The 25,769-nt window shown below is 31.7% G+C and overlaps 3 protein-coding genes across 15 annotated transcripts; all 3 read right to left on the bottom strand.

Annotated features, from left to right (window-relative positions):
- Window positions 1-345: 345 nt before the first annotated feature.
- On the bottom strand, window positions 346-11,039 carry LOC112743543 (uncharacterized). Of its 6 annotated transcripts, XM_072214327.1 has the most exons (10): window positions 10,546-11,034; window positions 8,408-8,568; window positions 7,452-7,542; window positions 7,289-7,353; window positions 2,855-3,410; window positions 2,501-2,748; window positions 2,219-2,422; window positions 1,030-1,122; window positions 841-948; window positions 380-755 (listed from the first exon to the last, which is right to left on the bottom strand). In XM_072214327.1, the coding sequence occupies exons 5-7, from the start codon at window positions 2,910-2,912 to the stop codon at window positions 2,219-2,221; spliced, it is 510 nt and encodes a 169-aa protein (XP_072070428.1). In that variant the 5' UTR covers window positions 2,913-3,410; window positions 7,289-7,353; window positions 7,452-7,542; window positions 8,408-8,568; window positions 10,546-11,034; the 3' UTR covers window positions 380-755; window positions 841-948; window positions 1,030-1,122. The 6 variants fall into 6 exon arrangements, 4 of the variants coding, with proteins under 4 accessions (XP_072070428.1, XP_072070431.1, XP_072070430.1 ...); XR_011871008.1 differs by lacking the exons at window positions 2,219-2,422; window positions 2,501-2,748; window positions 2,855-3,410 and having other exon boundaries at window positions 346-755; window positions 7,452-7,552; XR_011871009.1 differs by lacking the exons at window positions 2,219-2,422; window positions 2,501-2,748; window positions 2,855-3,410; window positions 7,452-7,542.
- Window positions 11,040-16,507: 5,468 nt separating this feature from the next.
- On the bottom strand, window positions 16,508-18,004 carry LOC112743544 (protein PSK SIMULATOR 1-like). The gene has a single exon (XM_025792792.2). The coding sequence runs from the start codon at window positions 18,002-18,004 to the stop codon at window positions 16,508-16,510; it is 1,497 nt and encodes a 498-aa protein (XP_025648577.1).
- Window positions 18,005-20,377: 2,373 nt separating this feature from the next.
- LOC112743545 (isoliquiritigenin 2'-O-methyltransferase) lies at window positions 20,378-24,137 on the bottom strand. Of its 8 annotated transcripts, none has more exons than XM_072214332.1 (8): window positions 23,543-24,137; window positions 23,236-23,266; window positions 22,399-22,543; window positions 22,228-22,261; window positions 22,040-22,119; window positions 21,828-21,937; window positions 20,842-21,084; window positions 20,378-20,580 (listed from the first exon to the last, which is right to left on the bottom strand). In XM_072214332.1, exons 5-8 carry the CDS (start codon window positions 22,092-22,094, stop codon window positions 20,575-20,577), a joined length of 414 nt encoding a protein of 137 aa, XP_072070433.1. In that variant the 5' UTR covers window positions 22,095-22,119; window positions 22,228-22,261; window positions 22,399-22,543; window positions 23,236-23,266; window positions 23,543-24,137; the 3' UTR covers window positions 20,378-20,574. The 8 variants fall into 8 exon arrangements, with proteins under 8 accessions (XP_072070433.1, XP_025648581.1, XP_072070432.1 ...); XM_025792796.3 differs by having other exon boundaries at window positions 22,403-22,559; window positions 23,543-24,073; XM_072214331.1 differs by having other exon boundaries at window positions 22,399-22,559; window positions 23,543-24,073.
- Window positions 24,138-25,769: the final 1,632 nt, after the last annotated feature.

The raw sequence follows: 25,769 nt of genomic DNA on the forward strand, positions 1-25,769 counted from the left end.
GATCAGAGGTGAATTCAAGAAATTATGTATTATCTTGTTTCATTCAAACCATGAAAATCTACAGGTATTTCTTTCTTCCATTTCCTTTAACACAATCCTGATATGTCCCTATAGCATTTTTCATGCACTAATTAACCAGACTTTCACACTTAAATTAGATATAGGGACAAATTCATATGTACCAAGTGCACAAAATCAGAAATACAACAACCAGAATTGCACAAACAAATTTCAGCCATAGCAATACAACTTTGGTGTTAATAAAGCCAACAAACATTTCCAGCCATAGCAATTAATGTAAATGCAAGTAAAAAGCTATGGAACAAGGAATAGATAAGGACATACCACATCTAAGTTTGGAAAATGAGTTGATTCATGGCCGCTATTCGCATCAATCGGAGACTGCTGGCCGTCTTGTAATAAAGCTTCTAGTTCTTCTGGCCTCATTCCAGGTTCCGATCGCTGCAGTATTAACTTGATCATATTTCGCAACCCATTAATCTCTTCCTCTTGTTTTTGCTGTTTGGCCTCTTGTTTTGCTATTGGGCCTCCATGTGTCCAAGTTTTTCCTTCAGACTAGACACTTCCTCTTTGTGATGATTCTTGATTTCATTAATTTCAGCATGTTTTTTTAAATTAGTTTTTGTCATAGATCTTCCATACAACCTTACCCGACCTAGTTGTTCTTTCCCGAATAAGGCCTCAAATGATTCCTCTTCTGTTTCACCAGCAGCTTGGCGGTGTTGGAAGTCTTCCTGCATAGAAAAAACATTTAAAATTGAATTAGTTACCATATCCTAAATTTGAAATTTAATTATGAATGATTCAATGAACTCTTACAACAGCAGTCTGTGTTTTCTCATCCACTTCCTTCCTCTTCCGACTTGCTCGGGTAGCAATGAACATCTCAAACCTTTTTGGTTCCTCGTTTGTTTCCTTTGTTGCTTGCTGCAAAACAAGATCTTACTTCGGTTTCTTCTTTCAATTTATGCAAATATAAATTCTAATAAATATAAATCTACTATTTACCATAGCCACTCATACTCTTCCGAAATTGATTGGCCCCATGCGATGTGGAAACTTCTATTTTTCCTTGTGTTGCTTGTTTCTTTGACTTATTGACTGGAAGTGAATAAAAAGTTAGCATACAGTTACTAACATGTGCAGCATAATGAGTTAGGCAAATCTACTAGCAAGGCTGCATTATTAAGCTAAAGCACTGAAAAATATGTCACATTCACTCGTTAAATATTATTCAAAAACATGAACCTAACTCTACATCTGGTTACACGAACTATTTAGCACAATTTATCCATGAAGCGACAATATAGAAGCCCCCAATTTCAAAGTGTTCAAAAAAATTGCTCATGAACAATACCCAAAAGCAAGCATAAAAGATCTATTTATAATACATTACAGCATATGTTCACATTTTCACAACGTGACATATCTTCTCGTCGTAACAATTTTGCAAACCTCCTTCATCAGATCGAATAGAAGACATAAAGAAAGAATATACAGGGCACACCTCAAGTTAAAAGCACCAACTAACAAGGATATAAGCAACCTCAACTTGCCAAGAAATTTTTTTCTATTAAAAATATATCATATATTACAGAACTTAGTGGACACAATAAGAAAGAATTGACAAGGCAGTGTGTATGGAGGAGGAATAGAAGTATATCTAGGAACCATATCAGAATTAAATGAAATTAGCGAAGCAAGATGCCAAATAGGATATTGAGTAACTATAAGCAACAGGTAATATAAGCAACATGTTCAAAGCAGCAACGGGGAGGAAAAAAGGAAATCCAGAGTAAGATGGAGTTGCATATATGTAGCTGTAACTTAAAAAAAATAGGAAATCATAAAATCTAAACAAACCAATCCTTTATCTGTGTTGCAAGAAAATGGAGGGAAAAAACTGCAAGAATACTGACACATTCTGTTGGTTCTAGCAGGTTTGAAATCAGAGCAAAAAAGTAGCTAGCCAAGTAAAAAGGCATATAGACATCACATAATGCTGAAACACTTAATAAATTTTCTTTTAATAACAATAATTCACATCCAATCAGTGCTTATTAAGACATCAAAAAACATAAGACTGTTAAGTGTTAAGGTGTCAGTAGGGCTGCTTCACATTAATAACTAAATACCATATTGCTCTTTCAATAGTCAAATAGTTTCACATGAAAATTTGACATATATAGTCTTTTACCTAGATTAGAGGATGACTCCAATAATAGATCAATTTTATGAAACCACTTTCTGGTACTTGTGGGGGTCGATTCTTCACCATATCTTCAATAGTATCATAGGGAACGAAGTGCTTTTGCTTAATCTTTCCTTTGAACCACTTCCAAGCATCTTGAATCACTTGCATTACCCACTTTTCTCCACTGTCTGGGAGGATAAACTTGGTCTTCATGATTATAAGTAATTGTTATATGCTCTTGTGCTGAATAAAAAAATTGAAATCAATAATTACCGAGTGTCTTACGTTAACATAGTCCCACATGAACTTCTTAGCTTTAGAAGGAACAGCATGCCAACTAGTGTACAAAAGACTAACGAATCTTTTATTTCTACCAATAGTGCCAACAAAACTAGTTAAATTAGAAACACTTTGGTCGGTTGGTCCTACGGGCTGTCCAATATCAAAAGTGACTTCTTCCCGCTGTTCCATAGTCCTTGCATAAATCTCCTTGCAAGTTATTTTTCCACGGGTTTTCTTCTTCTTTGGCTCTCCTGGTTTCATTCATTAGGAAATAGATTAAGGACTAATTAGTGATGCCAATTGAAAAAAGAAGCATTACAATTTACAAGAGAAGATAGAAAAATAGCAAAACAGTACCTTCTTCATCATCAATGTCCTCCATCACATGTTGATAATAGTCTTTATCAAGTGCCATGCTTTCTTCCCCGTCCTCACTTAGTTCAATGCTTCGAGCTTCCTTATAAGTTCATCTGCCTCCATGTTTGTAGGCTTAGACTTCTTCAAGCCCTGGGTTGATTTTTCACCCTACACTCCATTCTTGACTTTCTCAGCAGTAGGCATAGCCAATAGCTCCTTTATCTTTTTATTTTCTGGCTGTTGCGAAGGAATATTTGGCTGTACTTCCAAGGTGGTAGGCGTGGAATTAGTCCTTTTGCTAATAGAATCGAATGTGTTTTGCAGATGACTAAAATCCAGCTTCTTTGACGTGGATTTCTTCTGCCCTTTGGTTGCACGCATCTCCAATTGACTTTCTGGTTCATCCACCCTTCGCTCAGATTTCTCCTTATCATTAGCAGCTACAGCTTCCATTTCATATTTCTTACGTTCAGTTACAATCCTTTGTCTCTTAGCCTCAAATTGTCTAAGCAAATTCTTACTTGATGTAGCTTTAAGATCAATAAATTCCTTATTCCTACACAAATAAATTAGTTACGTAGAGTCAATATACCCATCAAAATCAATATAAGAAAAATGTAAGAGACTGACAAATTAACAAAAAAATAAGTATTACTTACAAATAAAAAGGTGAAAAAGAAAACTTAAGTATACATATGTACATATTAAGTAATAAATTGGTTAGGATGACAAATCAGAATTAGAATCTCCAATGAAGTCTGCCTCATATTCTTGGATAGAAGTCACTTGGGGAACCGTTTCAATAACTGTGGGTCGTAAATCAGTCCTCTCAAGAATAAGTTCACCATCATCAGCTGGTATGGTAGGGCTCGTTATACGCTCGTGTTGTTCACTGTAGTGTGTTTGACGGGCCTCAGACTCAGATTCGTCGCTTGTTTTAAATAAGTCTCTTGGGACAGTTTCCATAACATAATGTTTGTTATGTTCATATGTATCTTGCACATAAAAACACTGATGTGCTTGAGATGCTAGTATAAAAGGTTCATTCTTGAAGCATTTCTTATGGAAGTGAACAAATGTAAGACCATACTTATCTCTCCCAGCATCATACCATTCACACCAAAATAAGACAACCTTAAAACGCCCAAAATAGTCTAACTCTACTATCTCAAACAACCTGCCATAATAAGCTACATTGTCTTGGATTGGACTTTGATCCTTAGCACTTGCAAAGCTTGAAGTTAAAGCAGTTAATGTGACACCACTGTTTTGTGTTTTTCTCCTTGCCTCACGCTCCACCGTGTGAAACCTGTATCCATTAATTACATATCCAGAAAATCTTCTTGCAACAGAGCTTAGACCTCAAGATAATTCTTTTAGCCAAAAAGGCACATTTGGATCCCTCACACGAGTTTCAAACCACTACGCGAACGTTTTATTGGGAACTTTTTCTTTTCTCCATTTCGTTCCCCGCTGATTGTTAACCTCTTCCTCATTCTCTCTATAATTAATAATAGTTAGGTTTGATCTAAAAAATATGGGTGAACTTGATCGAAATAAAAAAAAAAGTTTAATTAAGTTACCTAACATAATCTGCGACTTCTTCACAATTGTGTAATACATACACATGGGCTTGAGAAATTGATATGTCATCTAGATTAATTGGTTCTCCATTTCCCACGCCTAACGAACGACCTTTGTTAGAAAACAACTTTGATGGCACAACTTCGTCTTCGTTAGGATCATCATCATTCCGAGGCCGCTTATTAAGTCTTGTTTGCACACCTCCATGCAAGTATCTTGAGCAGAAAGTTAAGCACTCTTCAGCCAGATATGCCTCTGCAATAGAACCTTCGGGCCGACTTTCGTTGCGAACATATGACTTTAATGTACACATGTATCTTTTCGGAGGATACATCCAACGAAACTGCACCGGACCTCCCAATCTCACCACATTTGCTAAATGAATGGGAAGATGAACCATTATGTCAAAAAAATTAGGGGGAAAGATCCTCTTAAGGTGGCATAATATTTCCACAATCTCTAACTCCAGTAGATCTATCTCTTCCAGTGTGATGAACTTTTTGCACAAGCGACGAAAAAAAGGAACTTACTCGAATCAACAGAATGGCCACATGATCAAGAAGGATGCTTTTAATTGGTATTGGTAGTAAATAGTTAAGCATAAAGTGAGCATTGTGGGTCTTATACCCAAAAACTTTTCTTTCTCCTAGATGTATGTAGTGTGATATATTCGAAGCACTACCATCAGGTAGCTTTGTTGTCTTCAAAACACCACAAAAAACTGACTTCTCTGCAGCAGTCATAGAAAAGAATGCCTTTGCCAACTTCGTTCTCTTGCCATTATTCACCTCCTTTGGTTGAAGATTTTTTCAGATACCCAAATCTTTTAAGTCATATCGAGCATTCAAATGGTCCTTTGCCTTGCCTGGGACATCCAAGAGAGTTTCAATTACACTGTCAAGTATGTTCTTCTCTATGTGCATGACATCCAAGTTGTGACACAGTGGGTTCTTGTGCCAGTAAGGCAATTCAAAGAAAATTGATCTTTTTTTTTCCAATTTCATGGGAAACTATTTGATGTACTTTGCTTCTTCCCAAAGACATTTTCAACATTTTGTAGCATCTCAAAAATTTCAGTTCCTTCTATAACAGGTGGAGGGGATCTTAATTCCTGCTTCCCATTAAAAGACCTTGTATTGGTTCTCCATGGATGATCCATGGATAAAAAGACACAATGGTCTATATAAACTATCTTCCGACTATGTTTTAGTTGTAAGCTACAGGTATTTTTGTCGCAACAAGGGCAAGCCAATTTTTCCTTTGTACTCCACCCAGACAACATAGCATAAGCAGAAAAATCGTTGATTGTCCACAAAAGAGCTGCCCGCATTTGAAAGGTCTCATTCTTTGATGCATCATAAGTTTCGACCCCTATTTTCCACAACAACTTCAAGTCTTCTATCAATGGTTGTAGATACACATCAATGTCTTTACCAGGTGATTGTGGCCCAAGAATAAGCAAAGAAAGCATACAATATTCGGGTTTCATACACATCCACAGAGGCAAGTTGTATACCATCAACATCACGGGCCACGTGCTCCATGAAATGTTCATGCTACGGAATGGGTTGAACCCATCACTTGACAAGCCTAGTCTAATATTGCGTGATTCTTTTTCAAATTCTTTATCCATTTCATCAAGGTTCTTCCAAGCCAAGCCCTCAGCAGGATGCTTTAACGTCCCATCTTTTACGCACTCCTCATCATGCCACCTCAGACTAGCTGCCGTCTTTGAGCATATAAATAATCTCTGAAGTCTTGGAATTATAGTAGAGTATCTCAGAGTCTTTGCAGGAATAGGACGACCTTTCTTGTCAGGTTGGTTCTCACTATTATCACTAGAATTTTTAGTATATCGAGAAGTTCTACACACACGACATTGTTTTTCATCCTTTAGTTCTTTTCTATATAGGAGGCAATCATTAGGACAAGCATCAATTTTTTTATAATCCAGACCTAAATCTCTTATCATGGCCTTCGTCTTATGGAAAGATGAAGGTATGTTAATGTCAGGCATTGCCTCTTTCAATAGCTCAAGAAGTGAAGTAAAGGAGGCATTCCTCCAACCGTGCAAACACTTTAACAAGTACAGACGGATGGTAAAAGATAATGTAAAAAATTTATTGCGACCCGGGTATAACTCTTGACTTGCCCCATCTATTAAATTGTAAAACTTTTTAGCCTCTTCATTTTGACCTACAATAACACCCTCAGCATGAGGTATATCTCCAAATGCATCATTAAGCAGTCCTTCGATGTCATCGCGTGCACCTTCTTCATCATCCGTGTCATCGTCAACCGCCATCGGGATTGTCCATTTCCCATGATTAATCCATGTTCTATATCCCTTAACAAATCCGTCGGCTACTAAATGGTGAAATACCACATCTCTTCTATACCAATTAATGTTACAACACCTCTTACAAGGACATTGAATTTGTCATCCGTCCGGTTCTCCCTCGGAGTATGCAAAGTCTAAAAAACTAATAACACCATTGATATACTCTTCGCTATACCTCGGTAGATCCATCCAATCCTTTGGCATATCACAAAATCTAATCGATAATTATTAAATTTTTTAGGAGGAAAATTTATAAGGGATCACAAAGTGAAGATAACAAAAATAGAGGAGGAAAGGTGTTATTCGCTATAAAGGGAATGGGCAATGAAAAGGACTAACAAAACCTTGTAATTAGGTTGGGAACTAGTTCCTAGTCTTAGAAGTAATTCTCTAGAAACCCATTGAGATAAAACAAATAAAGAGAACCATAGAATTTATAGTACAAATATAATAAGTTAAATTGCAACTTCAAAACTAACAAAACAAAATAATTAAAGTATGCATTGTACCTTGCCATGACACGGTCAACGTTTTGACAAAATCTGCTTGGAAGACCTTAACCAAAAACTTCCGCCTTCAATTTTGCTCAATGCAAACAAAAAACAAAGTCAACTACCATTTCTTTCTTGATATCTGTTAAATTAAGTTGAGCAGGGTACCTTGTCTTATTACCTTACTCCATGATAAAGTAACTAAATTTCTCTTTTACTGCCTTACTCCATGTTCATATTAAAAAAAATAGCCACACCTTATGTCTTATTGCCTACAGATCCCTAGATGTAATAGATAAACATATTTTCAGAAACAAAAATGCAGAACTTCGACTCATTGCATGTAGATAAAAAATAAAAATAAAAAATAAAACATTTTATTTAGAGAATTCAAGCAAATATTAAATTGTGTTCCATTACATGTGCGGTGTATACATGTAAGAAATTCTAATATTTAAGTCTGTAATAGTTTGAAATGTATAAAAATTAAAGACAGATGGATATTTAGATATGTGCAAATCCTTTTATCTATAGCATTTAAAAGAAAGTTTTTTTAGAAATTCAAATAAATTTGTGCAAAATATACTCATAACTCATTGCAATTTACCGTTCGCACCTTCTAACTATATCTATATATTCGCAGATATTTGAATATAAAATGGGTGTGAACTACTTATTACTAGCACAGTAGCACTTGTCTTGAACATACAGTGATAGACTTTGGTTTAATTTGTTTAGAGAAATTTTGAAAATAAAAAAATAAAAGATGGTTCATGAGCAGGAGCACTTTTAAGTGCATTTGTTCGTCTATATCTTTCTTTATTATTGAAGTCAGATACACCATACATATATTTGCATTTCGGCTATAGGTTGGGAATCCCTGTGAAAGAGATGGATCATGGCACCAGGTAGAACCCCAAACCCAAAGGATAAATTTAATAACTATTTTTCTTCCAGAAAAGAAAGCGGTCAGTACGTATAACATGTACAGTATCAGATGCAGTTCTATTCTACAAAGTTGCATTCATAATCTCATATGAAAAGATAATAATTTATTCAAATATAATAAACTATTTAACTATTCTTACTTACAAGAAGTGGTTAGTGGAGTATAATAAACAGATAAAGCATCTTTACCCAATGATATCTATGTAAAAAGGCAAAAGGCGAGTCGTGGTCCTCGTGGTGTAAGTTAAGGGTGTTCAACGGCCAGGTGAAGATGGAACCGGCGATGGAGTTCGTGGCTCAGAGGCTGCAAAACAGAGGAGTGGCGGCAAAGACAGCAGACACTGGTGGTGCTGGGTGAGCAATGAGAAGCAGTTAGAAGATGATGGCAAAAGAAAAATCACAGTATAGAAATCATAATAACAACCTAAATAGAAAATCATAGTAAAAACAAAAAAAATGGAAAAAGAAAAATAACAACATGAATCAACTAATAGAATCAACCAACAGAATAGAATCACAGTAATAACAAGTCAACTACAATAATTAAAACAGAAAACTCAAGTAATAACAGCATAAAATAAAGATGTAAGATTCTGCTTGAAAGGGTACCAAAAATTTTTAATCAATCCAACTTGAAAGACACAAGATTCTACAAAACCACTATTTTTCAATGTGTATATCTATAAACCAATTTGTAGAAACTGGTTTCACATTCTAATGCGAAAGAAACCAAATTTACTCATAGAAATTAATTTTCATGAATTGAAATTTTTAAACTTTTAAATTCACTTAGTCATTCATTTCTTCTTCCTTTTACTCCTAATATGTCCACCTCCTCTTTTTTTTAATATTAACAAGTTTCCTGTACATTGGAAGGAAAGAAAAAATCCCAAACAATATCATTCTATTTAAAACCCTTTAGCGTGTAAAAGTGATCACATCTATTACAATTAAAGAAAATCAATTATATTAATATATGAAGTTAGAAAAAATAAACAAAAAGCATACAGATACAGGACTATTGTTCAATAAACAATAGAGATGTATCGATGTACAATTTGAGCATCTGAGGCCTCTGCTCTGCTGCATCTAATTAAAGGTGGCATCATTGAATCACTAAATTAATTAATTGTTCAATATTGAAAGCAGGTGCAAGAAAAGGGTGATGATATCTTGATAGATGGCGATTACACCCCCAAATTTTAACTCAGATTACTAATGTACATCTAATGCAGACTAGATACATTTCAATAAATAAGAGCATTTGGTTAATTAGATACTTGCTGTACCATCCATTGGTTCAAATTAGATGCTGCAGATACATAAGATTAAAAAATGAAGTAAATTAACCAAATGTTACATTATTTGGTTCTACTTTGGAAGAGACAAACCATAATAATCAAATTATAGTTCAAGCATCAGTTTTAGCCACATTTGAACACATTCTAGATAACAAAATTTAGTTTCACAGAATTATAACCTAAACTCAAAGTAACTCGGTCATGTGGCGCTTATCAGTTTATTCAATTATAATCAGCTGTATTTACAACCCTCTGAAGATTTTATTTTTCTCCCATTTAAAATCATTTGCAGTGTTCTGGTCTATGATTTTTAAGCAACATATCTATTACTGGTGAGGGCCACAAAAAATCAGTAATTTCTAGTAACATGATAATCTACTAAAAACTTATTTGATTTCAATCACGAATACCATGTCATCAATTCAAAAACCCTTTACAACAAAGCATATTCAAGCAGTTACTAACAATGCTCAAAGCTCAAATTTCCAAACCCAGAACCAATTTCCCGAACTAACAATGAGCTAGGATCAAGCAAAAATGAAAATTAACATAGCAACAGCACCAAAACTCATTTCAATTAATCCATAAAGATTGGAACTTTTAACAGTAAGACAATAATTTTGCATGCAAAATTAGGTATTGGATGGAATCAAAACTATTCAAGTGTTTAGAAAATTTTCGTGATCAAATGGTAAAAAACAATGTCTTGGCTTCAGATGCCGTGAACAAAACACCAAATAAATTACTCGAATCTAATTAACTAAATACAGTTCAATACAAATGTCACCTGAAAAATAAATAAACATCTTAAAATGTCACCCAAACCAAATACAATTTCAGCTCAAAAATGGCGTATCTGGCTCATGCATCAACTTGGTTACTCTCAAATTTCAAAATTCTAATTGAAATACAAAAAATAAACAAGACCATAGTTGTTGTGTTTGTGATTACAGAGCAGAAACCGGTTTCTAAAATCGGCACCCTAAACCCCTCAAATTTCAGAATCAAATGAAAATTAATATATACCTAATCGACGACGTGAACACAGAGAGGACGACGAGAAGCACAGAGATCGACGACGGTATGGGCAGCGTGCGACGATTAGTGCAGGAGGGCGAAGAGGAGTGACGGTCAGTGGTTAGTGGTGAGTGGTGTGTGGCGGTGAGTGGTGAGTGGGAGTGAGTGGTGACTGGGGTGCGATCTTCGCGATGGTGAGGGTTTTGATTCGCGCGATGCAGGAGGGTTTTCTGAAAGGGTTTTCTTCGTGCGGTGAGTGGTGACTCTTGGAGGGTTTTCTTCTCTGAAAGGTGAAAGGGTGATGACGAGCTGAGTGTGAGTTGAGTGTGAGCTGAGGGTTTTCTTCTCTGAGTGTGAGCTGAGTGTGAGCTGAGGGTTTTCTTCTCTGAACCCTTCGCTGAGGAAAGCAAGCGTAAGAAAGAAGAAAATAACCCTTGGTCAATCAAGACCACTGCAAACAGAAGAAGCAGCAAAAACACCGATCACTCTTGGTTTTCTTCTCTGAAAGGTGAAAGGTGAAAGGGTTTTCTTCTCTTGGAGGGAAAATTTTCACTAAGTGTGAACTGAGTGTGCGTCCTTACGCCGGGAAAAAGTTAAGAGGGAAAAAATTCACTTAGTGTCAAATTTTTTGCTCTAGATACATTAGGCATCACTTTTAAAACGCACCCAAAACTTAAGAAATAGGCTACCCTCTAAAAGCGTCCTCTTTGATACGAAAAGTGAACCTATAGATATCAACCTACGGATACACTTTATAAGTGATTTCTAAAATACCTAAAGCTACACTTTTTAAATGATGCCACAATTGTGTATCCTTTTCTCTTATAAAAAGGCAACATGGAGAAAAACGTAGCCTATTCATAGAATAGGCTACGCTTTTCAAATGCAGCTTAAATAACTAGAAATTAAAGCAATGAATAATTTCAGAGAAAGACGCCTAAATCGTCTTTTTTTAAAGATGTTTCCATGTTGTGTTTTAATTGGTTTCTGTATAATTTATTCGGTGTTCCTCATCACATATTATTAAATTCCTCCAAAGATTTTCTTTCCAGAAATAATAAAAAATATTTAATTTAGACTAAAACAAAAAAGGTAATAAATTAACTATTAAATTTTTTTTAAAAGATTATTTACATAAAAAAAAAATATCACATTCACCAATATATATATATATATATATATATATATATAATTAATTTATATTCGTACAATATATAAAATAATTACTATATTATTATTATATTATATATTAAGATTCACTAATTTAAATTTTTTTTATTTTTAATATAAGCATTAGAAATAAATAAAATTTTTATAACTAAATGTAGTGTAATAAAATATATATAATATTAATTAGTTCTTAAAAGATTCTAAAAAAATAATTTCTTTTATTTTAGTAAAATAACTATTTATTAAAGTAGACAAATTAATTATTTTCTTCTCATATACAGTTTTTTTTGAGATATAAAAGTAATTAATTAGGACATTTGGTTAAGATAATTAAAGTCACTATTTCATTAAATTTTTAATTTAAAGAAAAATCCTAGTTAATTTTGGTATAGAAATTTCGAATTTGAAAACATTGATAAAAATTATGTTGAATTTTAATTTATTTGATTCTCATTTAAATTATCACTACATAAGTTAAAGTTCTATTTTGAAGTTATATTCGAGCTTTAATATGATTTTTAAAGTTTCAATTTACTTAGTTTGATTTTTTAACTTAGGTATCCGTGACTCATATTAGGGTTTTAAGTGTTTAGTTGAAAAAAAAATAAGGTAAAAAAAATTACAATTGTCACATCAAACAGTCGCTAGAATGTATAATGTAACAGTCGTTAGTCCATCTCAGCATGTCGTTAACAATTTTGTGAGACAATGACAAAATAAAATTAGGAACCAATGTGAGTCATAACTATTAAGTTGGGAGACTAAATTGAGTAAATCAATTTTTTTTAAATTAGATTGAAACATAGTTGTTAGAACTGAACCAGTGATCCAACTGGTCAAGCTACTGGTTCACTGGTTTATTGGTTCAACCGATAAATCACTGGTTGAACCGATAAAACCGGTCTCATGTAAATATAAAATAGTTAAAAACTTAAAATTAAAATTTGAAATACATATATTCACTAACATTTTATGAAGAATCATGTCTCAACTTCTAAAAATAACTAATATAAAAAAATCATAAAATTTTAATACTACAATAGTATCTTATTTTGACACAATAAAAAAATAATTAATTCACAAAGCTTATCATCTAACTATAATATCAGTAGATTTTAACACTAACATCAAAACAAATAACCTTAATCACAATACTAGCAATAAAATAAATCAAGTAAATTAATAAATTTTTAGTGAAATTTATATTTATATTAATAATGGTATATAATTAAAATATAATTAATTTTAAAAATAGAAAAAATAAAAATTAAATTAAATTAGATATTTATCTATACTATATAATTAGTATTTGTCAAAAATAATACTTAGAAGTGTAATGGCTAAGTGGCAAGTAGAGGTTGCTTTTGCTACAAAGTTCTTGGTTTGAGACCTTGTGGATCCATTTTAAAAAATTTTTTAAGCAGACCAGTTCGGTTAGACCGGTTTGTATCGGTTCTTACCGGTTCAGACCGGTTTTATTCCTTAAATGGTCCAAGGAGTAAACCGAATTGAACTAGGATTTGGTTCTAGTCCGGTCCACTAGTTTTTTGGTCAAACCAGTCGATCTAGTTCGGTTTTTATAACTATGGATTCAAATACGAACATAATTTCAGAGACCAATAAGTATTATCTCTTTGTTGACAATTAAGTTGTTTTAATGGTAATTAAGATCTAATAATGGTTTATAATAAAAGAAGCATTCTTTTGCAACAATGAACCTATAGTAGTAGTTAGGGGTGTTCATAGATTAGATCATATCTATATAAATCCACAGTATTTATCCGTATCTGATCTGTAAGATGATCGAATTGGATCGAATCGGATCTACACTCTAATCAGATAGAAGTAAATATGTTTACAAAAGTAAACAAAAAAAATTATTGACTTTTTTTATAAAAATAAAATTTTTTAATATTTTTTATTTTATGGATATATTTGATATCTGATCCAAACATAAAAAGCGCGAATATCGAATTTGATCTAATGAATTTAGTGCGGATTGGATCGAAATTTCAGCCATATCCCATCTGTAAACACCCCTAGCAATAATAACTAAAAAATTATAATGATTATATTTTTAACTAAAAGGAAGTGCAAAAAAAAAAAGTACTAAATACAAGAACATTTAATCAAATATATTAAAAAAAAAATTATTTTAAAACAGTTGGACTTTTTTTGCTCATATATATATATATATATATATATATATGTATATATATATATATATATATATATGTATATATATATATAATGTAATAATAATAATAATAATATGATAATTGTTTTATATATCACACAAATATAAACGTTCTTTTTTCTATGATCTTAAGAAAGGTTTTGTAAGTCCCTAACCTTGTTATCGATTTTTGTAGTGTTAGCCCTCATATTATCAATTTGATTCATATATAATTCGGATGATAAATTATTTGGTGACGTGCTTCCTTTTTTACTGTGATATACTTGTTTATTATTATTATTATTATTATTATTATTATTATTATTATTATTATTATTATTATTATTATTATTATTATTATTATTATTATTATTATTATTATTATTATTATTATGTACATTAAAAAATAACAGGCTAAATTATTGCCATAACATAATAGAAGTATGGAAGTTTAGCATTCTTCTCTAATGGAGGAAACAAAATTCTTTTCAATAGTTTATTTAACGTTTAGTAGAATAAAAATAAATTTTATTAGAATAAATTTTAGTACGAGTTTAATATTTTTATTCATCATAAAATATTTATAGAATTACTCGTAGATAAATTTTGGAAAAAAGAAAAAAAAAACATGATTTTTAATTTTATTTTTTAATAATATTAATTTTTACCGTATATAATTATTCAATTATTTTTAATCATATATAAATAAATTACTCTTAATAAGATTTTTTTGTGTTATTCAATTATCTTTTTTAAAAAATAATTAATTATTAAAATAATTAAACTTTTCACAAAAAAAAAATTATGAACGAAAAAAATTAACTATCCTGATAATTTTTTGTATTTTTATTCATATTTTAATTATAAACATAAATATAATTTAATTATATTATTTATGAAATGTGACTATAGATGTAGATAAAATTTAGTTATATTACTTATATATAGTTTCATTGTATTGTATTACTTATAAAGTTAGATTATAATTATGACAATAGAATTATTCTTGTATTTTTATATGTGTGACTAATTGGTAGTGTTAAAATATTACTCTTAATTATAAATAAGGTTTATAATTTAAAAAATCAAAGACTCAATTAAAAAGATACGAAAAAAATGATGTTAAAATATTCTAACTCTTTAAAATAAAAATATTCAAAATTCAATTAAAAATTATTTAAAATTTAAACTCAATAAAAATTTATATTCAATGTGTTTTGTATTAAATATATTTAATAACCTATTATATCATATTGGTTGAAATTAGTTTTTATAATGTTAATTTTTTAATAACACTTTATTAGAAAAAATAATCTTTTCAGAATTTTTTAAAAACTAATTAATATTATATATATTTTGTTACATTACATCTTATTATAAAAAATTTATTTATTTCTAATGCTTATATTAAAAATAAAAACAAAATTTAAATTAATAAATTTTAATCTATAATATAATAATAATATAGTAATTATTTTATATATTATACGAATAAAAATTAATTATTTTTTTATTTATAAAAATTTTAAGAGCTTGTTTTATATATATATATATATATATATATATATATATATATATATATATATATATATATATTGATGAATGTGATATATTTTTTTATGTAAATAATCTTTTAAAAAAAATCTAATAGTTAATCTATTACCTTTTTTGTTTTAGTCTAAATTAAATATTTTTTATTATTTTTGGAAAGAAAATCTTTTGAAGAATTTAATAATATGTGATGAGGAACACCGAATAAATTATACAGAAACCAATTAATACACAACATGAAAACATCTTTAAAAAAAAGACGTTTTAGGCGTCTTTATCTGAGTGGCCTCCATATTTATCAGTAGTAAACACTAAAGAAAAATATTGAACCCAATCTAAACCAACTCAATTACATTTTAATTGGCTAGGATATATTTTTCTCTTAAACACGAATCAATCCGACTCGATTACATCTTTACAGATGAGAAAATCAAGGTCACATGAATAGCTTGAAAATAAATTAGGCAACACTATAAAAAGGAAAACAAAAAAGAGATATATTTAATAAATTTTAAATAAAACAACATCAATGAATATGTGATAGAAAAAGATGAAACAAAAAAGGATCGGGTAACACATTCGAATGGTTTCAGTGAAATATTATACTGTTCCCGCAATTAGTAACTGCTACAATTCTCCAACATGAATAAGGAAGGCAAACTACAAGAGTGCTTAACACAAAATCTAAAATTCATTAATTTCATCTAAGTAGTGCTAGAGTTATTAATAATACTTCATTATTTGCCCTCCATAATTCCTTTTAAATATTTCCTTTCCTTTTTGCAATATATAAACTGTACACAGAATTCTACATATACATACATATATCACGTTAGTCAAATGTTCTTATTACACTTTTCATCATCTTCAAGAAATGAATAGAAGTGATAAAAATAAATAAAGAAATAAACCCAAATGAAATAAATCCCAAGAAACTCCAAATTAAAGAAGCCAAAAAGTGAAATAAATGAATGAATAAATATATAGAAAGAGAAAATATAATTGTTTCCTTTACCATCTTCATGATACGATTAACACTTCCTTAAAACCTAATAGTGTCATCCCCATAATACACTACCATTCCTTTTGGTACCAATATATACAACTCAACCCAACCAACACATCAACAATCGCCTCTTCAACCTTCTCCAAATCCGAGTAGTGCAAAGTTTGCAACAACAAAACCGTTGGCTTCATGTCGTACTTTTGCTTCTCTAGGTGCCTCTCTGTCTGCCACCTCACCGTGTCGTTCGCCAATGGCGACAACCAATCCATCACCTCCTCCACCGTGTCGCGCCATTGTGCTGCCACCTTCAGGTGGCTGTCCGTCCCTTTCTCACAATTCTCCCATTCCATCCGTTGCTTCCTTAACTTCGCCTTTAACTTCATCTTCAGCCTCTCTGGCAACATCTCATAGAGCGCAACGCGTGCTTCTTCCCCGATCGCCACCGGGGCATGCATACAACGATCCATGAACAATATGATGTTCGCATACCGCTGCGAAAGCCCTGAGCCTCCGACTGTGGTCGGAGGTGCAAGCCTCAGGACCTTATTATTTTTTGCTAAAATAGTCTTATTATTCTTACCATTTCCTCCTCCTCCACCACCACCACCGTTCGCTGTAGCAGCACGCGGCGGAACATGGCGGTTAGGAAATTTGATGGCACTTATTTTCTTGAACGCGAGGCAAGGATTATTCTTCTGTTGCTTCCTCCTCCTCTTGAAACGTTCGTCCATATTATTGTATATGTTAACATTTGACATGTATAACTCACGGTGAATAAGGAGGCAATAATAATTCTCCAGATTCCTTCTGTTTCTACCACCAGCTATGATCAAAGACCGAAACACGCAACAAATTCTTGCGTAAACGATGCAGATGATGCGAGACATGAGGCCAACAACCTTGTCATATGTTTGGTTCCAAAGGGAAACTTGCTTGTAATGTTGCACTTGCCTCCTATGGTACTCGATCCTGTCATCAAAGCATTCCACTTTCACCATGAGGCCATGGTTGGACCTTAAGGATCTCCACCGTTGTATCTTTTTCTCGGACAGTTCCATTTCCGACAAAGATTCCATAGCCGTGTAGAGATTTCTTGTAGTGGAAACCAGCCTCTCCATTCTCTCAATCACCTTCTCCACATTCTTGGTTCCATATTCTAATTTCCTCGCATCCAAGCCAGCGCCAGAGCTTTTCATGTTCGCGTAGACCACTTCAAAGCTCCTGTGCCCCACGTCGGTGCAATTCGTACAGAGACGGGACATGGTGGCTGCGGCGTGGTCTAGATCCTCGAGGCGCTCGGCGCAGGCGAGGTTGAGGAGGAAACATTCTTGTTGTGAGTTCAGGTAGGTTACCCCTTTGGACCTAATGACGTGGCGACGGAGTTTAAGGATTTCCACGTCGGAAAGGGATTTGTAGAGGGAGACGAGGCGACACATGGTCTTGGCTGTGTCGAAGGCGAGGACGCCGAGGGTGTCGGACGGCGGTGGCTCCTCTTCACGGAAGAAGAGGAAGCAGAGGTTCGCCCCTTGACACGTAGACATGGTGGCGGTTTGGATGACGACCATGTGTGCTTTGTGTCGAAGCTCCTTCTACATATATCCTTTCCGCATTTGTTTAGAAAGAAACCAACAAATTTTAATCAATATTTTTCAATATTGTTCACTCATGGCTTTCTTGTTTTTCTTTCTTTAATTTTAGGGTTTGGGATGGCTTGGGTTTCAAAAAAAAAAAAGAAACTAAAAATCAAAGGGTTAATGCATGTTGTTGGGGGCATGCATGTAATTAAATTAAGGATGGCGGAGAATGTAGCAATAGAGAGGATAAACCGCGGGGAATGTTGTGAATACTTTTGAAGAGACACGTCACACGTGTATACAGTGCGGTATTGTTCATATTAAGTTAGAAACACCTATTATGGTCATATAATTGTTACTGGCAACGAGGAATGATGCAATTTTTTCATGTGGCCAAACACATTTAAATTTTGGTGAGGTGCCATGTGTTGTTGAACTATTATTGCATTATCCAAGGTTTAAATCTAGTTACTTGTAGCTATAAAAATAACCTAATGCTAATTATATGTCATAGCCCATAAGACACCGTTGCTTTCTGGTTTCTACAGAATGAATAAGTTTAATGTGTTTATTAAAAGTTTATCCGATCCGTCGATTTCAATCTAACTGCATTTTTAATTTAACTTTGATGAGCTGGGTTCAGAGAACATAGCTTTATCTATCTCTTTATATAGTATAAATATGTTTTTTAGTTACAAGTAACCTTTTACTAAATGCAATATTATTTAAACACTTTTCGATACAAACAGTTGCTCAAAGTGGATGAGTGTTTTGATTTGATATGCAATAAAAAATATCTTTAACATAAAAAAAAAAAAGGAGAAAGCCTAAGAGCCAGTATTTTTATTAAAATTTGGTCAACACTTAATCAGTAAAAGAAAAGTAAGTAATGTCATATCATTGGATAAAATCTCACACTATTAAAAACACCAATTATGACTAATTAATAGCTATAAATTACAAAATTTACTGGTCTCCTAACATTCTAAAAAAAATTATTGTATTGCAATTAGACCAGCTATGTTATTTAGAATAGAATGTCGGTGTTAAAAACTAAATATGAACATAAATTAATTATGGTAGCAATGAAAATATTAAAATAATGAGCGGTCACACACATATCAACAAAATAAAAAATGAAGATATAAAAGAGAAAGTTGAAGTAATATTTATTATAAAAAAATGATAGAATCTTGTTTTAGATAATTTTGAACATGTAGAAAAAAATCGATAGATTACCGAAACAATTGGAATAGTAAAAAAAATTAGTTTTGTATAGTATTTTTGTTGGTTGTTCTATAACCAAGACTCTCGTATAAAACTATTGGATAAGAAAAATTTATTTGCCAAAATTGTCAACTTAAAGAACTATGAGTTGGTTTAATAGTTTTTTTAAAATGTTATTAGTAATTTTTGTATATTATACCGCTAAGATTTTAAAATTTGTCTTAGTTTTTTATGCATAACTGGAGTAGTCATCATTCGTTTATATGCTATTTAATAGGTGAAATATTGACGGAAAATAAAAAGATAATAATATAAAATTATGTTATTTAATTTAATATTTAATATTTATTTTAAAAATAAGTAATGAATATAAAATAAAATAATTTTAAACTAATTTGAATTGTTTTTTATTATTTCTTAAGTATTTTCGCAAAATTTTATTGTGTACAATACTTTGTGTTGACACTGTACACTACAACATTTTTAGGTTGAGGCAACATTTAAAAAGTGTTGTCTAAAGGCTGACAAAAGGTTGCTTTTGATCTATGGCAACACTTTTGGACCTAAGGCAACGTTTTTGGGTGGCGTTACATATGCAGCCGTTGCCTTAGATCAAGGCAACACTTTTTTGTTTCAAAAGCAACGCTTTTGAGAGCAACACTTGGTAAGTATTGCTTTTGGTTGAAAAACAACAACACTTCAAAGGTGTGTTTGAAACAACACTTTTTCAGTGTTGTCTTTTCTCTTATATTTTGGCCACTATTAAAAAGTGTTGTCTATTTGCAATAAAATGCAACCCTTTTACGTGTTGCTTATAAGTTTGAATTTGCAATACTTTAAAGTGTTGCCTATTAGTTATGAATATGCAACGTTTAAAAGCATTGCCTTTTCTTTTGGATATGCAACCTATACAAGTGTTGCCTTTTCTTTTAGATATGCAACTTATACAAGTGTTGTCTAATATTCAAAATATACAACTAATAGAAGGGTTGTCTTTTTGACAAAAGTAAAAGTTGCTTTTGTAGTAAAACTACAAAAAAAAATTCACAATAGAATTTTGTCATACATGTATAATCATTTTAATTAATAAGTAAATTTGTGTACAATAGAAAAAATTTAGAAAAGAAACAAAATAACTAATAATAAAGTTCTAATTAAAATAGATATTAAAAGGTTCAATTAATATTTCAAATACATATTTGTCAATAATTCTCAACAAAATAATAAAATTTTTGTTTGACAATAATTGTCATAACAAAATAGTAATTAATATTTGTCAAAAAGACGTCAATCTACTTGCATATTTTATATCCATGCTTGACTTGTCCCATATGCTAAATCTGCAAATAATACACAACAAAAAATGAACAACTTATCATTAAAAAATGAATGAATGGCAGAAGATATCAGAAAAAAAGTGAAGAAACTGAAATTGAAATAATAGTGCAAGGAGTTCTTGTCAAAACTAAAACTGAAAATAATGATAGGGTTCAGTGTTTCTTAATTTGATTTTAGTTTCAACCAGTTTGACAAATTGAAGAACCAAACCGAAGTTCAAAACAAATAAATAACAAAATTGCACAGCAAAACTAGAAGCATACCAAACCGAAAAAGAAATCGTCTTTGATTAGCTTCCCAAATTCTTTCTCTGTTCTATCCTTGCCTCCAGCATGAAGGAACATAGAATTGTCAACAATAGAGACAAGCTTAGAGGAATTGCTTAAATCTGGTTCTTCAGGCATGATCATCTCAAAGATAATCACTTTTCCATTCTCTTCAAGTGCTTTATAACAGTTTTTCAGCACTGTTAGGCACTTCTCATTTGACCAATTATGACAAGCAGCCTGCCACAATTTTATCATTAGCATCGTGATTTATCATTGTATAAATTATAGTTGAAATATAGTCAAACAAAATTATCACTTTTCATGAATATATAGCATTCTTATTTTTCTTATTGAAATATAGTGCTAGTTATAATTCTTATCAGATATATTTCAATAGTTGATGAATATATAGCATTCTTATTTTTCTTGTTGAAAAATCTTGAAAACCAATTTTATTAGTTGAAAAACAATTAGTTCTCTAACTTGTTCACTAAACTTAATAAAGGTTTCCACTGACTCATTGAACATAAAAATAATCACCAGATCTTCTTTGACAAAGATTGCAGGCAGTTCTGAAAAGGAAAACTTGTTTTGATATTTTGACCTTGAAAATGGTAGCTAACTTATACTCTTATCCATTTTGCATATCATCATAGGCATATATGAACAAGTTATGAGGTATATAAAACAGCATAATCAAGTTTGAATATCAAACAGCAATGATCATTATGCTGACAACTGCATTTAAAACCTCATTGAAAGTCAAATTGCACTAACTGCTTTAATTCATCAGAAAGATAGATATAGTTGGGGCTATAGTTATAAGTTGTCCAACAAATACACTTGGAAGATTAAATTAGTTCACAACTCTCATAAATGTTACCGTAGCTTTACCAAATACTGATGACATTTGAGGGCCTTGGTGGTTCATGAAGAGCTCATGAATGATTCCAATCATAATATAAGTTGTATCAACTTACAGTTTCAAAATTTATAGGATCCATTTCCTGCAGCTTATGAACATGGCCTCTAGTGTCAGGATAAAAAATGCTTCCAATAAAGCTATAAACTTCAGTAAAATCCGGCAAACCTGTAAATTTTAGTCAAGTTGAGCCAGTCACCCCTAGTTAAGTACCGATTTCAATATGATTACAAATGTAAAACAAAAATCTAACTTAAATAAGATCATTACCAGGAATTACACAAGCTTGTTTTCCATGATTTGGCATCTCAGTAGCCGCCAGCATTCTAATCCCCTTGATCCAATATCATCTGAATCAGTAATACAATAAGTGGTGAAAAATTCCAGTTAGTACTAAATTATAGACTATTAACATCAACCAAACAACAAAAACAACAGAGGGAGTAATATATGCATGCCTTCATTTCCATTAAGATTTGTGATGAGTTCATCCTGGCAGGGCATGAGTTCATCCAACAAAAACTTAATCATTTAAGTGTTGTACTGGGCAAGCCAATCACATTTATCTGCTTGTTTTTTTTTTTTTTTCAATGAAAGATTAGCTACTAGATATTAGAAGACAACTTTACCTACAGTTTAAGGAAGCTTGTTTACATTGTCCATCCTACAAGACTCAGCTCCCTCTAAAGAAAGAGCTCATGCCCAAGTATAGTTCACACTTCATAGGGATAATATCAATACTTCAACAACAAGTGTCCACAAAATAGAAGCTCCCTAAGATATAGTATAGCTGTTTCAGTAGTGCAATTAGTACCACAGATTGATCTATATCTAGTATATGAATAACATCATACTTTTTCTTTAATTTACAAATAAATGAAAATGACAATTTATTCAAATTAAGTCCTTGTCTAAAAAAAGGAAAAAAGAAAAAAAAAACAGAAGAAACATGTAGAGCATAACAATAATGGTTTAAACCACAAACTACTGAAACTATTGAAAAAACAATGTGAACTACGGCAACAATCTACAGCCAAAGAACAAGTAAAGTGCAGAATACTAATAAGAACCTAAAAGCAAAGGCTGTTCTACTTTCCATAAATGACCATGTCAATATTGAAAGTAAGTCATCAACTCTGCAATCTAATTTTCAGCCAAATTTATTTTCTATATAACTCATACATCAAATAACAATCAGAAGCATGCAAACAAATCCAAACAAGCACTTACAAAACCTATACTCTCTGATTATAGCAGTAGAACTAACAAATATACATAAAATTGTTACAATAGTCAAAAGAGGTTAACAACAAAGTCAAAAGAGGTGAGTGACTTTGGATAAACAATATTCAATTTCAAATGAAGGAATACCTCAAAGCCCCGGAATCAGAGCAACGCAGGGCAAACCAATTGAACATCTAAATAAGAAACTAACTAATGAATGAACTCAAAAGGCAAAACCTAACCTTGCTTTTCAATGATGTTCCCAACTCTAACCTGGACAGCGAAACACACACATAAAAATTGTTATTTATTAACTTATATTAATATTCAATGATGAATAAAAAATACGAGTGAGGCGATTCACTGGATATTCATTTTTCAAGGCTTCAAATTAAGAAGTGGAGAAAATGGCTTGATTGCGCGGGATTGAAGTGTGGACCATGGAACACTAAAGAAGAAAAAGTAGAAAACAAGTCTCTGAATAGTTTTGTTATTTCAACAATTCAACCAAATTAATTATGTAAAATTTGGAAGAAATTTTTGTCATGCCTGAGAGATCTATGCAAGCCTTCAAGGACGACGGCGCCTTCAAGGAAGAGATGCCTGAGGACCAAGGCGAGAGGCTTGAGAGGAAGAGGTGAACGACAGAGAGTTGTCGACTCGCCTGCGTGGACAGAGCACGGCACCACGGCGGAGCAAAGCAGAGGTTTCAGAACGGTGGAGTGGAGAAGAGATTTCAAAATGGCGGAGAAGAGCAGAAGTTTCAGAACGGCACGGGTAGAAGAACATATCAGATCAGACTATAGCAGAACGCAATGCGAGCAAAAGAATACGGCACAAGCAAAGTAGAACATGGCGCGAGCTTAAGCAGTGATGAACACGACGACGACGAGCAGAGAGGAATGCAGAACGCGCGTCAATGTCGTTAAAGGGGAAAATTGAGTTAGGGTTGGGATTTTGATTCTGAAATGGTATGGTTCGAGTTTTGTTTCTAAGTAATGCATGGTAGTCAGGAATGTGATGAATCAATTATTGCTTGATGTATTTTGTGGTTCTTTTCTTGTTTTTGGTTGAGTTCAGGAGGAAAAGAGTAATTTTAAAAAAGAAATAAAATAAAAAATTTAGTGAAAAAACTTTAGACAACACTTAGATTGGGAAGTTTATTAAACATTTAAAGGCAACTCTTAGAAAGTAAAATAGATAAGTATTATAAATGTTGCCTATTTAATTTATAAAGCAACGCTTTTTTACATGTATCTTAAATTGATCAAAGAGAATGTTTGCAGCATGTTGGTTAACAAAGAGTTGCAATAATTTTATTTCTTTGCAACAAATTTTAAATGTTGTTTTTGACCATTTTAGACAACATTTTTTAAGGGTTACTTACATTATATGTTGTAATAGCTCAAAAATATTAAGAAAATTATATGGTACAGATCTAAATCTGTACAGATTTAAAGATTTACTTACTTAAACTACACTTTCTAAAGCCACACTTTTTACTTAAAACCGTAGCTCTTCACAAAGAAAAGCGTCACTTAATGGAAAAAAGTAAATTAGAAGATTTAAGAGAAGAAATAATTAAGTTATCAAAATTAATAGATCAAAAATTAATGATTTTAACTAATGTTAACTATAATGACACCGAATTCTTAAAATCAATACAAAATGATTTTTCACAAAATCTTTATTTTACCATAAGTTTTATTGAAGGACTTCAAAAACCTGAAAAAACTTATTTTTCACACGGAATTTCTAAGAAATGTTACCATAGAAATGATTCCCCACATCTTTATCATACTTTTAACCCACAATTAAATTCTATAGTAGATATGCTTGAAGAAATATTAGTATCTATAAAATTTCAAAGAAATAAGGAAAAAGAAAATCCCAAAGAAGAAAATTTTCAAAATATAATCAACATAACAGATTTAAAAGTAAAACCACCATTAAAATTATGAATATTGAAGAAAAATTAGAAGAAGTTACAATGCTTTTTAAACAATTAAAAATGGCTCAAGAAAATAATATTATGGAACAGGGATTTCAGATAGAAAAAGAATTAGTAAATTCTGAAAATATAGAAAATGAAGAACACATCCTAGATTATTCAAGTGACGAAGAACCAGCAATTCCAATACAAGTAAAAAATGAAGCTGGAACATCTAGGGATAATCAATCTCAATTTAAATGGGAAACAGGTTTTGATAATTATGCTTTTAAAAAAGGGTTTATAAATAAAGATTCAAAATATACAAAAACACCATCAAAATACGTTCCTAAAATCCAGGAGATGGAAGGAGAGAGAATGCTCGAGTTAGACTGTAAAAAGAATGAAAAAGAAATTTTCGAAAACTGGTTGAATTCCTTCTTATTAGAAGCCTTTACTAATCCAAAACTTAATGAATTATCTGGAAGAGATATTTGGAATTACATAGGGTTTCATACTAAAGGAGCTATAAGAGATTATATGACATCAATAGAAAACCAAATAATAGAAGAATTAGCAACAAAAACAACGGCTTATGATAAGATATTATACATAATGATGATTCTATATAAAGAATTTTTTGGAAAAAATATTATAGATCATAAACAAGAAGTCTATAATAAAGAATATCAAGAAGCAAAAAATCATTTAGCTAACATTCAGATATATGATCTATGTAATGTGGAGTCTTATATATGTGAATATAGAATACATTATTACAAATTAAAAGAAGAAGATAAAAATCATTATCTTAGTATGTATATAACAAAACTTCCATATCCTGCT

This window comes from Arachis hypogaea, chromosome 14 (assembly GCF_003086295.3).
Source record: "Arachis hypogaea cultivar Tifrunner chromosome 14, arahy.Tifrunner.gnm2.J5K5, whole genome shotgun sequence".
NCBI classification, from domain to species: domain Eukaryota; kingdom Viridiplantae; phylum Streptophyta; class Magnoliopsida; order Fabales; family Fabaceae; genus Arachis; species Arachis hypogaea.